Raw genomic sequence first — 14,377 nt, 5'->3', positions numbered from 1 at the left:
ACTGAAAGGTCAAGTTCACTTTGTTTTTGTAAAGACCTGTTAGGTGTCCAGACAATGTTTTTGCGATTTCACTTGGTTTTGAGAAACTTACCCCACCGGCAATATACTTCCTCATGCTCCTTCTGCTGTTGCAGGGGCAGAGAAACATGAACCAAGGCTCCATAAACCCAATACATTTCCGTAGTCGAACGTGAACGGGTTTTCTCGTTCCCATTGTGGTGATACGGGAAAAGAGAAAGAACGTACATGGAAATGTATCGCTCGAGTCCAACAAAATGGAATATAATGTTGCGGTTAAAGTTTGGAATGACAAAATGTCATATGTACAACATCTAAAGACCTGCGTCACTATACTGAGAGCATTGCCATTTCTAAAAGGATGTATTTGGGTGTTTTTGGAGCCTATGTTCAGGTTTGATCTCTGCCCCTGAAACTGTAGAACGAGCATGAGGAAGTCTATCACTGCTGGGGTAAGTTTCTCGAAAGCAAATGAAATTGCAAAAAAGGGTCTGGACACATTCCATTTGCATCAAACATAGAGATTTGGTGAAACAAAGTATGTCCTGGTTTTTGTGGTGTAGGTCAGCCCTGATGCTGGCCTGTGAGTGACAGTGCAGAGACAGTGGAGGTGTTGCTAAGGGGGGGGGGGCTAACCCACCGCTGGCCGACACCTTCGGACACGACGCAGCCCACTACGGCATAACCGCCGGCAACCAGCGCATCGCACAGCTTCTGCAGAACTGTCTTCCAGGTAACCCACGGTAACCTCTTGATGTCTCACCTGCTGACTGAAGCAGGGTTGGGCTCAATTCCTTTTAAATTTGGATTTTTGTTGAGTTGGAACTTCAATCTATTTCTTGACTGAACTGACTTGAAATTAAATTGAGCAAAACCTTATTCTGCTTCCCTTTAGGCCCAGTCTGGGGCTCCATTCTGGGCCCTGGTATAATGGAGGATATAATTATAATTGCTAGAACAGACCACATTCCCTGCTGGTTATACCAGGGGCCATATTTGGTGTACAATTTCAAATGTTCAATTAATTAGCATTGGCAACTACTACAACACTTTGTATGCTATTTAATGTACTGTACCAGAATCCATGGATCATAATCCTTTCTATCAGTGGTAATTCTATGGCCTAGTCTATGGCCCTACTCTGGTCCCTCAGGAAATGGCTGTAATGTGAGGAAGTGGATGAAGTAAAGGGGACAGCTGGGGGTAATTGTAAAAGCCTGAAACAGAGAGGCTTGCTGCACTTTTATCTTCAAACAAAGGCTTGGTGATTTACAAAAAACAGATGTGTGCTTCGTTTGAAATGGAGATGAATGGAAGCAGAGCAGTGCCTGAAATGTCTCTGATGTATCTGTGATATATGAGGACTCTTGTGTCTTACAGCTTACAGTAGAGCTGTGTGGTGTTATACTGAGTGCTACGTTATACAGGAGGATTTTTATGGGCCGGTATGCTTCTTAGCTAGAACTACAGTGTGTATGTGTGTGTGCATGTATTGAATCTCAATGGACCAGAGGTTAAAAAGATTTGCCATTTGTCTCTCCCAATGCATACATAGCCACTGAGGACAATGGCGAGGAGGTACCTGACCACTCAGCTTTTCATTTTCACTCACTACACATTCAGTACATGTGAAAACATAACACAAATATTTCTAGATTGTACGTAATAATAGAATTTACAACATAAGAAGGAACACCAACTTATTATCCCATTTTCAATCTACAACAACATATTTTGAACAACAGCTGAAGTAACATCACACATTAAAAGCTAATTTCACAACGTTTTGGGCTACAGAACTGCCTGGCTTTGCTTTTGTCCTTGATGCTATTTCTCTCCGGTTCCCCTGTTCCTTCTGCTTGTCTGTGTCTCCAGAGGCAGCCACCACCTCCCCCTCCTCTGCCAGGGGGGACCACCCCCTGCAAGAGGAAAGCTCCACCTCGCTCCCCTCCCCAGGTACGAGGCCAACTCCAGGGATGGATGGCACCGTTTTTATAAAATACTTTATATGATTCTTACGAACTCTAACTTATGCTAGGCTGTGATGATCATAATCATACTAACTTTAATAACAATGTTCCAGGACTCTCCACCCCTACCTTCTCCTGCCCCCCAGAGCTCTCCTCCCCCTGCCTCTCCCTCAGCTCAGCTCAGTCTCTAGAGACACGACACTAATCAGGCCAACCTCATGAGTTACTTCCCCTGCCACGGCATACTGTATGCATAGCACCTAAGCATACAGGAGATAAAATAGGCTTATACACAACTCAATTCAAAGTATTCATCTTTAGATATACATTTTGAAGAGCACTATTCATGACTAAAGTAACAGACAATACATAGTGAATCACTATCTACTGCATTAAATTTGAGACTGCTAATGAGTATGGTGCTGCTGTTTGACTGTGATACCACTGATATGCATTTCCTTGTGTGTGTCTGTGAGACGGAGAATGAGGTTTTTGAGGAGATCCGAAGGCTGTGTCTGGAAAGGGGGCGTCTGCTCCAGAAGAATAAAGGACTGGAGCAGCAGCAGAACAGCGCACCCACTGCCTTGGAGGAGGTACTGCATGCACGGTTCATTTCCCAGCCTGAGATCAAGCTCAAACCCCCATTCCTTGGAAACTTCTCATATATCTGAAAGGATGTTAGAAATCTGGTAATAGCTGTGCACTCACTGTCTCCCTGTGCTAGCTGACCCAGCTGAGAGAGTGTCTGGAACAGGCGGAGGCAGAGCGGGACAGGCTACAGACTGAGCTGGAGGAGCTGAAGGCAGGTCAGGTGATCGGAGCCAGTGACTCAGATGATGACATACTGGACTTCCTATGTGTGTGTGGGGGGAGAGAGGGAATGCTGCTGGCAAATTGTTACAGATGCCGTATCTTAATTTTTGTCCCAGTTTCTTACAGCAGAAAAAATTATCCTGCAGCAACAGGAAATGTGAATTATTACGTATGTGGATTATAATGAATGGACATTGTTTGTAGGGCTTAATACATTCTTTTTTTGTGCAAATCCTGTCTGACATAAGGAGGAAATTACAAACTTTGGAAGCCTTTTTAAACCCCAAATACACTACAAGCTTGCATTTCCTGCAACAACAGGATGATCAGATTAAGATACGGCATTTGTATATTTGTTAAACGGACCAAATGTTGGATGGATGTATGGACTAGGTTGTAGAACCCTAATGAGTCATACATCATAACTAGATGAATTTCACTCAAATTCTACTGCCATGGTAATGGCTGATGTTTTGCAATATGTTTGACAAAATATGACATTGATTTACCCCGTATATCTTGAAGGTGTTGAGAAGCTGCTCTCCAGGCGCTCCAGAGAGTCTCCCTCTGCTCTGGACGAGGAGGAGGCAAACTCCCCGAACTCCACCTCTACTGGTCCTGCAGACCCAGACACTGTGGCTGAGCTATGCAGACAGGTGGATGAGCTGACCTCACAGAACCAGGAGCTGGTCCTCAAAGTGCAGGTAAGAACACATACACACACACACATACACGCCATCAGCTGATTCATTGATAAAATGGGGTTATCAAAAGGTCATCCAGATCAGAGAAGTTCCAGTCAGCAGATGATGATGGACTGGTTCAAGGATGGCTGAACAGCGTCAGATTGGACCGTTTGTCATATCACCACTTTATAGGTCTATGATGAAGCAGTACCTAGGTATAAATAGAATAATAGCATCACACAGAGACTTGGTGCAGGCTTTCTTCACTAACTGGGTCATGGTCTGTACAAGTAGACAGAATTAGGACAAAGGATTACAGCCAATGTGTAGTGAATAGTATAGTGAACAAAAATATGAAGGCAACATGCAACAATTTCAACAATTTTACTTAGCTACAGCTCATATAAGCAAATCAGTCAATTCAAATAAATTCATTAGGCCCTAATCTATGGATTTCACATGACTGAGCAGGGGCGCAGCCATTGGCCCACCCACTTGGGAGACGGGTCCACCCACTGGCGAGCCAGGCCCAGCCAATCAGAATGAGCTTTTCCCTACAAAAGAGCTTGATTACGGACAAATACTCCTCAGTTTCATCAGCTGTCTGGGTGGCTAGTCTCAGACGATCCCGCAGGTGAAGAAGCCGGATGTGGAGGTCCTGGGCTGGCGTGGTTAAACGGGGTCTGCGGTTGTGAGGCCCGTTGGACGTACTGCCAAATTGGAGGCGGTTTATAGTAGAGCAACAGCTCTGGTGGACGTTCCTGCAGTCAGCATGCCAATTGCACATTCCCTCAAGAATTGAGACATCTGTGGTATTGTGCTGTGTGACAAAACGCACATTTTAGAGTGGCCTTTTATTGTCCCCAGCACAAGGTGCACCTGTGTAATGAGCTGTTTAATCCGCATCTAGATATGCCACACCTGTCAGGTGGATGGATTATCTTGGTAAAGGAGAAATGCTCACTAACAGGGATGTAAATGAATTTGTGCCCAACATTTGAGAGAAATAAGCGTTTTGTGTATATGGAACATCTTTTATTTTAGCTCATGAAACATGGGACCAACATTTTACATGTTGCGTTTATATTTTTATTCAGTGTATTTAAACCCTGGCTTGCTGATGCTATTTATTGGCCATTGAGAGGCTTCGAACCCACTTGTCGCCCATATTGACACTCCCCAGTACGTAACAGTCCTCCATAGGCATGAATGGAATTCTACAGTATTTCAATTAAATGTTTAAAGGTCAAAATTACATTTGTTGTTTTGTTGTAGTGGGGACAGTAGCATTAGTTATCTCTAAAAATTATACTTTCAGGGAAATGTTTTAATATATTTTGTACAACCCCACAGCCCTGTATGACTGACTCAGGAGGGAGTTTGAAGCTCTACAGGAGCGCTACTCCCAGGCCCAGGCTTCATCTGAGGCCTCCAGCATGGCGGGAGAGGGGTAAGGATTATCACCCACAACACCAGCCCCACTGTATACCCTCTGGATAAGAGTATCTGCTAAATTACTAAAATGTCACATTTACATCACTCACTAAGGTTAGAGTTCAATTTGTAGAGGTGCCCTGGGGTGGACTACAGTAATATATTAACATGGACACCCCCAGAAGGCTTCAACATATTAACACTGGTCCAGTCCTATTTTAGACTCTTTAAGCCCACTAAAGAGTCAATATGTAATTTGAACCCTGCCAGCCACAGTAAACTGGAAACCACACATCCTGAGGCTGCATTCATTGTAGCTGGGGATTTTAACAAGGCTAATCTGAAAACAAGACTCCTTCAATTCTATCAGCATATCGATTGTGCTACCAGGGCTGGTAAAAACCTGGATCATTGTTATTCTAACTTCCGCGACGCATATAAGGCCCTCCCCCGCCCTCCTTTTGGAAAAGCTGACCACGACTCCATTTTGTTCCTCCCAGCTATAGACAGAGACTAAAACAGGAAGCTCCCGCGCTCAGTTCTGTTCAACGCTGGTCCGACCAATTTGATTCCACGCTTCAAGCTATCACGTGGATTGGGATATGTTCCGCATTGCGTCAAACAACAACATTGATGAATACACTGATTCGGTGAGCGAGTTTATTAGCAAGTGCATCGGCGATGTCTTACCCACAGCAACTATTAAAACATTCCCAAACCAGAAACCGTGGATTGATGGCAGCATTCGCGCGAAACTGAAAGCGCGAACCACTGCTTTTAGCCAGGGCAAGGTGACCGGAAACATGACCGAATACAAACAGTGTAGCTATTCCCTCCGCAAGGCAATCAAACAAGCTAAGCTTCAGTATAGCGACAAAGTAGAGTCGCAATTCAACGGTTCAGACACGAGGTATGTGGCAGGGTCTACAGTCAATCATGAATTACAAAAAGAAAACCAGCCCCGTCGCGGACCAGGATGTCTTGCTCCCAGACAGACTAAACAACTTCTTTGCTCGCTTTGAGGACAATTCAGTGCCACTGACACGGCCCGCTACCAAAACCTGTGGACTCTCCTTCACTGCAGCCAACGTAAGTAAAACATTTAAACGTGTTAACCCTCGCAAGGCTGCAGGCCCAGACGGCATCCCCAGCCACGTCCTCAGAGCATGCGCAGACCAGCTGGCTGGTGTGTTTACGGACATATTCAATCAATCCTTATCCCAGTCTGCTGTTGCCACATGCTTCAAGAGGGCCACCATTGTTCCTGTTCCCTTGAAAGCTAAGGTAACTGAGCTAAACGACTACCGCCCCATAGCACTCACTTCCGTCATCATGAAGTGCTTTGAGAGACTAGTCAAGGATCACCTGCACCCTACCTGACACACTAGACCCACTCCAATTTGCTTACCGCCCAAATAGGTCAACAGACGATGCAATCGCAACCTCACTGCGCACTGCCCTAACCCATCTGGACAAGAGGAATACCTATGTGAGAATGCTGTTCATCGACTACAGCTCAGCATTTAACACCATAGTACCCTCCAAACTCGTCATCAAGCTCCCTGGACCCTGGGTCTCGACCCCGCCCTGTACAACTGGGTACTAGGCTTCCTGACGGGCCGCCCCCAGGTGGTGAGGGTAGGTAACATCTCCACCCCGCTGATCCTCAACACTGGGGCCCCACAAGGATGCGTTCTGAGCCCTTTCCTGTACTCCCTGTTCACCCACGACTGCGTGACCATGCACGCCTCCAACTCAATCATCAAGTTTGCAGACAACACAACAGTGGTAGGCTTGATTACCAACAACGACGAGACGGCCTACAGGGAGAAGGTGAGGACCCTCGGAGTGTGGTGTCAGGAAAATAACCTCACACTCAACGTCAACAAAACAAAGGAGATGATGGTGGACTTCAGGAGACAGCAGAGGGAGCAGCCCCCTATCCACATCGACCGGACAGCAGTGAAGAGGGTAGTAAGTTTTAAGTTCCTCTGCGTACACATCATGGACATACTGAATTGGTCCACCCACACAGACAGCGTGGTGAAGAAGGCGCAGCAGCACCTCAGGAGGCTGAAGATAATTGACTTGTCACCAAAAGCACTCAAACTTTTACAGATGCACAATCGAGAGCGTCCTGTCAGGCTGTATCGCCGCCTGGTATGGCAACTGCTCCACCCCTCACAACCGTAAGGCTCTCCAGAGGGTAGTGAGGTCTGCACAACGCATCACTGGTGGCAAACTACCTGCCCTCCAGGACACCTACACCACCCGATGTCACAGGAAGGCCATAAAGATCATCAAGGACAACAACCACTCGAGCCACTGCCTGTTCACCCCGCTATCATCCAGAAGGCGAGGTCACTACAGGTGCATCAAAGCAGGGATCGAGAGACTGAAAAACAGCTTCTATCTCAAGGCCATCAGACTGTTAAACAGCCACCACTAACATTGAGTGGCTGCTGCCAACATACTGACTCAACTCCAGCCACTTTAATAATGGAAAAAGTTATGTAGAAATGTATCACTAGCCACTTTAAACAATGCCACTTAATATAATGTTTACATACCCTACATTACTCATCTCATATGTATATAATGTACTCTATACCATCTACTGCATCTTGCCATCTTTATGTAATACATGTATCACCAGCCACTTTAAACAATGCCACTTAATATAATGTTTCCCTACCCTACATAACTCATCTCATATGTATATACTGTACTCTATACCATCTACTGCATCTTACCTATGCCATTCTGTACCATCACTCATTCAAATATTTTTATGTACATATTCTTCATCCCTTTACACTTGTGTGTGTGTATAAGGTAGTTGTTGTGAAATTGTTAGGTTAGATTACTCGTTGGTTATTACTGCATTGTCGGGAACTAGAAACACAAGCATTTCGCTACACTGTCATTAACATGTGTATGTGACAAATAAAATGTGATGTGATTTTATTGTAATTGAAGATTCTAACAATATGCCAACCATAGGTAAGCCTCTCACTTCACTTCAGTTCTGATGTTTATTCTTTTTCACCTCCAGGTGTGAGGAGACTGGAGAGGGAGAGACAGGGGCAGAGGAGAAGGAGGGGACAGAGGGGAAGGGGAAGGAGGTGACTGAGGATGAGAGCAGTGATGAGCTGAGGGAGAGGCTGTGTGGCAAGGAGGAGCAGCTGGCCCACTCCCAGTCTGAGCTGGAGAGGCAGCTGGCCCACTCCCAGTCTGAGCTGGAGGAGCTGAGAGAACAGGTGCACCTGGGGGTATATTCTGGGGAACAGGCAGGGGGAATGGGGGAGAGAGAGACCCCCCCCCCCCACCCCCCCCCCAGGGGCAGCGGCGAGGTGGTGATCCTGGAGACGCAGCAGCTGAGAGAGAGGGTGAGGGATCTGGAGGAGGTGCTGAAAGAGAGAGGGGACAAGGAGAGGGACAGAGGGAGGAAGCGGGCCTGAGGGAGGTAGAGGTAGAGGGGGAGGGACAGAGGGAGGAAGCGGGCCTGAGGGAGGTAGAGGGGGAGGGACAGAGGGAGGGAGAGCGCAGAGGACAATGACACAGTCAAACAGCTGGGAAAGAAAGTTGAGGAACTACAGGCAGCCCTAGAAAAGAAAGCGACAGAAACAGAGTTTGAAAAGGAGGACGGAGGACGGAGGAGGGGAGAGTGAGAGGGTGAGGAGCCTCAGGGAGAGGGTGAGCGAACTGGAGGCCACCCCGGCGGAGAGCAAAGAGTCAGGGAGAGCTGGGGGAAAGAGAGAGAGAGTGGTAGAGCCAGACGGAGAGGTGTTGCGTAGGCTCCAGGGCCGTGTGGTGGAGCTGGAGGGGAAGCTGAGGGACTGTGTTCCCCATTCGGAGATGGACGAGGTGCAGGTGACCCTGGTCTGCAGTGTGAGCAGCTGGCCAGGGAGAGGTCCGAGGCCAGCCTGAGACTGAACGAGGCCCAACTGGAGCTGGAGAGACTACGGCCAACCAGCCCCACACACTGTCAGGGAGATGAGGAAGAGAGGTCGGAAGGGTCAGAGCCCTCCATCACATCAGGTATGATTTTCCCTGGTGTCAACCTGGTGTCCTGTTACTAATCAGGTTTCCATCAAACCATTTCATGCAGATGAATTACCTGATGCATGAAAAAAGTAATGACCGGGCTGTTGGAAACAGGAAATGACGGAACAATTTCATAATTGTCTGCAGACAATTTGTTTGTTCGACATTGTGGGTTATTTTTATGTCTGTAAAATTGATTATGCAAAAAACATCGGAGGAAAAGCCTTTATGCATAAATATTGATATAATAACCATCATATCGAAATAAAGTTGGAGTCACGCAATGATATGTTGTGACTCGGTTTATTGCAGTTTATTAGGCTACAGATGAAATAACCCCCCAAAATGATCTTGCTTTTATCCATAATAATCTCATCATGTAGACTAGCCTACCAGCTCTGTATCTGTAAGCTGTTGGCTAGAGCACTTGTTCCAAGACCAGAGTGTGCACGTTTGCCATTTAAGGTTTTTGTGGGAAAAAACCTTGGTAGAGTTGAAAATGCGATGGAATCCCATTTAACTTCAACCGCAAAAGTTAGTTTCATGTGCACTACTTTATCATGCACAGCCGTTTATCTGCAGCAAGTCAGTATGATGGAAACACATCTCTGGTGGGAAATCTGCATGAAATCTGTCGCCAATTGGATGGAAACACATCTCTGGTGGGAAATCTGCATGAAATCTGTCGCCAATTGGATGGAAACCTAGCTACTCCGCTATTATAATGTTCTCTGTCACTTTTCAAAAAATGTTGCTCTCTTTGGGGCATAAGGACAAATTATTTTACTGTAGTTAATTACGGTGGTAAGCTGTAAATAACTAGTTTATAACCATTCATTTGCTTTCACTTCCAACTGGGCACACACTGGTTAAATCAACGTTGTTTCCACATTGGTTCAATGTAATTTCTTCGAAATAATGTGGAATAGATGTTGAATTAACATCTGACCCCAGTGGGTTCTGTCCAATCAGAGCTCTTTCTTAGCTTTGCGTGGTGATACTTCCCACCAATAAGAGCACTCTCTACTTCTGTGATATTTCTTCTCTAATATCAGAGTGCTCCCTGAGACGGGTGAGGGAGGAACTGGAGGTGGCTAGGCAGGAAGCAGCTCAAGCTCCGGACTGTCTGTGTGCGGAGCGTGAGGGTTGGTCTCAGGACACCCTCCACCTGAGACATGCAGTACCCCTGTCCCAACACACAGAGGTGTTGACGGCTCTGTCGGAGCAGCTGGCCCAGACAGCCCAGGAACTGCAGGCGGAGATGCCACGCCCAGACAGAGACGGCCAGGCTGGATGCCCAACTACAGGACCTTATACCCTGGGAGGAGCATGACAAAGTTAAGGTTAGCTTCAAATGGTATTCTAGCAAATGGCAAGAATGAGCTGTTAGACTCAAATCATACTACGTTGAGGTCTTAAGTGAATGGACATTAGGCTTGTATTTAAAAATCTACAAATTGTAGATAAAAATCAAGGGGTTGTGCAATCAATATAATTTGGCACTAATAACAAACCCTCTGTCATCATGTATGACCCACAATCAATTACTGTAGCCTACAGTAAAAGTACTAGGAAAGCACCCTCACGTTGTGTTTGTTGTCCCTGCTGTGTGTCAGGTGGAGCTGCAGCGCTCCCTGCAGGCCAGTGAGAACAGTGCGGCGGAGGCCAAGTGGGCTTTGAGTGTGAAGGAGACAGAGCTGAGAGACCTGAGGTCCAGAAGGCTGTGGAACAGGGCATGGTGTCCAAGGAGGACCACGAGTCCCAGCGCCTCTCACTGAAGGCCAAGATCAACGCATTCACCGCCCAATTCAACAACCTCACACGCAAACACAAGAAGACTTGCACCGAGGTGTGTTGTATTTGTTCCTGTTCACCAAAATACAGAGAATTGTAACAAAGTTAGACTGAAACCTTAACTCAAGAGTTAACCACAAGCCACATGTTACTGACTACACATTGGACTGATGTGCACCAGGACTTCCTTTCTCCTAGCATTAGTTATGTGTGTGTTCTATACAGTATCTCCTTGCCACCTTTCCTTTCATGGCCATCGATGTGCTCTCCCTCCTCCACTTGTCTTTATCTCTCCTCTCTCCCCATTCTCCCCTGACTCCCCTGACAGGTGTTCCAGGTGCAGCGTGAGGCTCTGTTTAATAAGAGTGAGTGTCAGGTGGCCGAGGCTCAGCTGGCCACGGCGCAGCAACAGCTGGCTGACCTGCAGGCCCAGTCCAGCCACGTCCAGGAGCTCCACAAAGACATCCAGGACTCCCAGGCCCTGGTCAAGGAGAAGGACCACAAGGTAAGACTGAGACACAAATGATAGAAGTCAAATTTAGCGACAATGTCCTTTATTCAAAATCAACCCGTAGCCCCTCCCCCTTCGCCTGGCTACCCATCCACATCACTCTGGTCAAACACCACACCAACTAACATTTATTCTACACGAGGAGTCTGGATTTGATCTCCTCCCTGACGACTTTTCAAATGCGAACACATTCAAACCATTCTGATTGGTCCCAAAAAAACGATGGGTTAGGCCAGAGCCTGAACACACGTGGGAAAGCGTTTCGGAAATAGAAATAGGCTTTGATACTCTGATTGGTCACAGACGATCCAATCGCTGATGACTTGTTTTGTACAACGCCCCTCACTTTTACGTCAGCAGAAACAGCTTCTACAGTTGCGGTCACAGACTGAATGTACAGTGCATTCGGAAAGTATTCAGACCCCTTGACTTTTTCCACATTTTGTTACATTACAGCTTTATTCTAAAATGTATAAAATAATGTTTTCCACTCATCAATCTACACACTAACCCATAATGACAAAGCAAAAACAGGTTTTTAGACATTTATGCACATTTATAAAACATAAAAACTGAAACATGACATTTACTTAAGTAGTCAGACCCTTTACTCAGTACTTTGTTAAAGCACCTTTGGCAGTGATTCGAATCTTCTTGGGTATGACGCTACAAGGTTGGTACACCTGTATTTGGGGAGTTTCTCCAATTATTCTCTGCCGATCCTTTCCAGCTCTGTCAGGTTGGATGGGGAGCATCGCTGCACAGTTATTTTCAGGTCTCTAGAGATGTTTGATCGGGTTCAAGTCCAGGCTCTGGCTGGGCCACTCAAGAACATTCAGAGACTTGTCCCGAAGCCACTCCTGTGTTGTCTTGGCTGCCCCAATCTGAGGTCCTGAGCACTCTGGAACAGATTTTCATCAAGGACCTCTCTGTACTTTACTCCATTCATCTTTTCCTCAATCCTGACTAGTCTCCCAGTCCCTGCTACTGAAAAACATCCCCATAGCATGATGCTGCCACCACCATGCTTCACCGCAGGGAAGGTGCTATGTTTCCTCCAGACGTGATGCTTGTCATTCAGGCCAAAGAGTTCAATCTTGGTTTCATCAGACCAGAGAATCTTGTTTCTCATGGTCTGAGAGTCTTTTGGCAAACTCCAAGCGGGCTGTCATGTGCCTTTTACTGAGGAGTGGCTTCAGTCTGGCCACTCTACCATAAAGGCCTGATTGGGGGAGTGCTGCAGAGATGGCTGGCTTTCTGGAAGTTTCTCCTGTCTACCCAGAGGAACTCTGGAGCTCTGTTAGAGTGACCATCGGGTTCTTGGTCACCTCCCTGACCAAGGCTCTTCTCCCCCGATGGCTCAGTTTGGCCGGGCGGCCAGCTCTAGGAAGAGTCTTGGTGGTTCCAAACTTCTTCCATTTAAGAATGATGGAGGCCACTGTATTCTTGGGGACCTTCAATGCTGTTCAAATGTTTTGCTACCCTTCCCCAGATCTGTGCCTCAACAAAATTCTGTCTGAGCTCTACGGACAATTCCTTCAACCTCATGGCTTGGCTTTTGCTCTGACATGCACTGTCAACTGTGGGACCTTATGTAGACAGGTGTGTGCCTTTCTAAATCATGTCCAATCAATTGAATTTACCACAGGTGGACTTCAATCAAGTTGTAGAAACGTCTCAAGGATGATCAATGGAAACAGGATGCTCCTGAGCTCAATTTCAAGTCTCATAGCAAAGGGTCTGAATACTTATGTAAATAAGGTATTTCTGTTTTTATATATATATATATGCAAACATTTCTAAAAACCTTTTCACTTTGTCATTATGGGGTATTGTAGATTGATGAGGGAAAAAAATAATCGAATCCATTTTAGAATAAGGATGTAATGTAACAGAATGTGGAAAAAGTCAAAGGGTCTGAATACTTTCCAAATGCCTTGCATGTAGCGATAGAGCAGCGGAATTACATTCAGTTTGAGTCGTCAGCCAACCTATCCCCTGGCACTTCTTCCAGAACATAGGGGTTAGGTTCCTTGCCCTCTGGGAAGCTGGGTGCCATATTACTATACACTCCTTTATATCTACACATAGTGCCAATGGGTGAGGGCATGAGTGTGATTTGGAACTGAGAAAATGACCTTGGGAAATGAAGGGATCTATTTTCTCCCTTCCACCCTTGTTGTGTGTAGCTAATTGAGCTGTCTAAGGAAGTGTTCCGTCTGAAAGAGGCTGTGGTGTCTTTTTTTACTGATAACAAGTTCAAACAGGTGCCAATAATACAGGTAATAAGTGGAGGACAGAGGAGCCTCTTAAAGAGGAAGTTACAGGTCCGTGAGAGCCAGAAATCTTGTTTGTAGGTGACCAAATACTTATTTTCCACCATAATTTGCAAATAAATTCATAAAAAATCCTACAATATGATTTTCTGGATTTTTCTTTCTTATTTTGTCTGTCGTAGTTGAAGTGTACATATGATGAAAATGACAGGCCTCTCGTCTTTTTAAGAGGGAGAACTTGCACAATTGGTGGCTGACTAAATACTTTTTTGCCCCACTGTGTGTGTGTATATATATATATATATATATATACTTTCATTTGACATACTTCTAGGAACTTCACATGTTGGTGCTCATGGGTCCTTTAAATGGAAAAGACCAGTCTTCATTGGGGGATGCCATGTGCTCAAATAATGCCTGACAGCTGGACTTTTCATGAAGCCGCTTCATACAGTATGTACATCTCACTTTAAAACATCATCCAACATTCCTAATCAATCCAGACAGAGGAAGAATTTTTATTTATTTTACGACACATTTTTACCTTGTCAACTCAGGGATTCATCTCCATCCCATCCTCGGATGGGGCCACAGTGTCTCCTGACCCCTCCTGTCTCAGCCTCCAGTATTTATGCTGCAGTAGTTTGTGTCGGGGGGCTGGGGTCAGTTTGTTATATCTGGAGTACTTCTCCTGTCCTATTCGGTGTCCTGTGTGAATCTAAGTGTGCGTTCTCTAATTCTCTCCTTCTCTCTTTCTTTCTCTCTCTCGGAGGACCTGAGCCCTAGGACCATGCCCCAGGACTACCTGACATGATGACTCCTTGCTGT

The 14,377-nt window shown here is 45.9% G+C and overlaps 2 protein-coding genes across 2 annotated transcripts; both read left to right on the top strand.

Moving 5' to 3' along the window:
- The first annotated feature begins 1,910 nt into the window (after window positions 1-1,910).
- On the top strand, window positions 1,911-10,301 carry LOC116375769 (uncharacterized). Its single transcript, XM_031832853.1, has 6 exons — window positions 1,911-2,581; window positions 2,713-2,845; window positions 3,327-3,505; window positions 4,841-4,937; window positions 8,795-8,962; window positions 10,024-10,301. Exons 1-6 carry the CDS (start codon window positions 2,399-2,401, stop codon window positions 10,299-10,301), a joined length of 1,038 nt encoding a protein of 345 aa, XP_031688713.1. The 5' UTR covers window positions 1,911-2,398.
- Window positions 8,457-11,440, top strand: LOC116375801 (ankyrin repeat domain-containing protein 24-like). Its single transcript, XM_031833265.1, has 4 exons — window positions 8,457-8,962; window positions 10,024-10,311; window positions 10,585-10,817; window positions 11,091-11,440. The coding sequence occupies exons 3-4, from the start codon at window positions 10,704-10,706 to the stop codon at window positions 11,286-11,288; spliced, it is 312 nt and encodes a 103-aa protein (XP_031689125.1). The 5' UTR covers window positions 8,457-8,962; window positions 10,024-10,311; window positions 10,585-10,703; the 3' UTR covers window positions 11,289-11,440.
- The last annotated feature ends 2,937 nt before the right edge of the window (window positions 11,441-14,377 follow it).

This window comes from Oncorhynchus kisutch, linkage group LG10, assembly GCF_002021735.2.
Source record: "Oncorhynchus kisutch isolate 150728-3 linkage group LG10, Okis_V2, whole genome shotgun sequence".
Classification (NCBI taxonomy): domain Eukaryota; kingdom Metazoa; phylum Chordata; class Actinopteri; order Salmoniformes; family Salmonidae; genus Oncorhynchus; species Oncorhynchus kisutch.
This window is presented reverse-complemented; position numbering and strand designations above follow the sequence as displayed.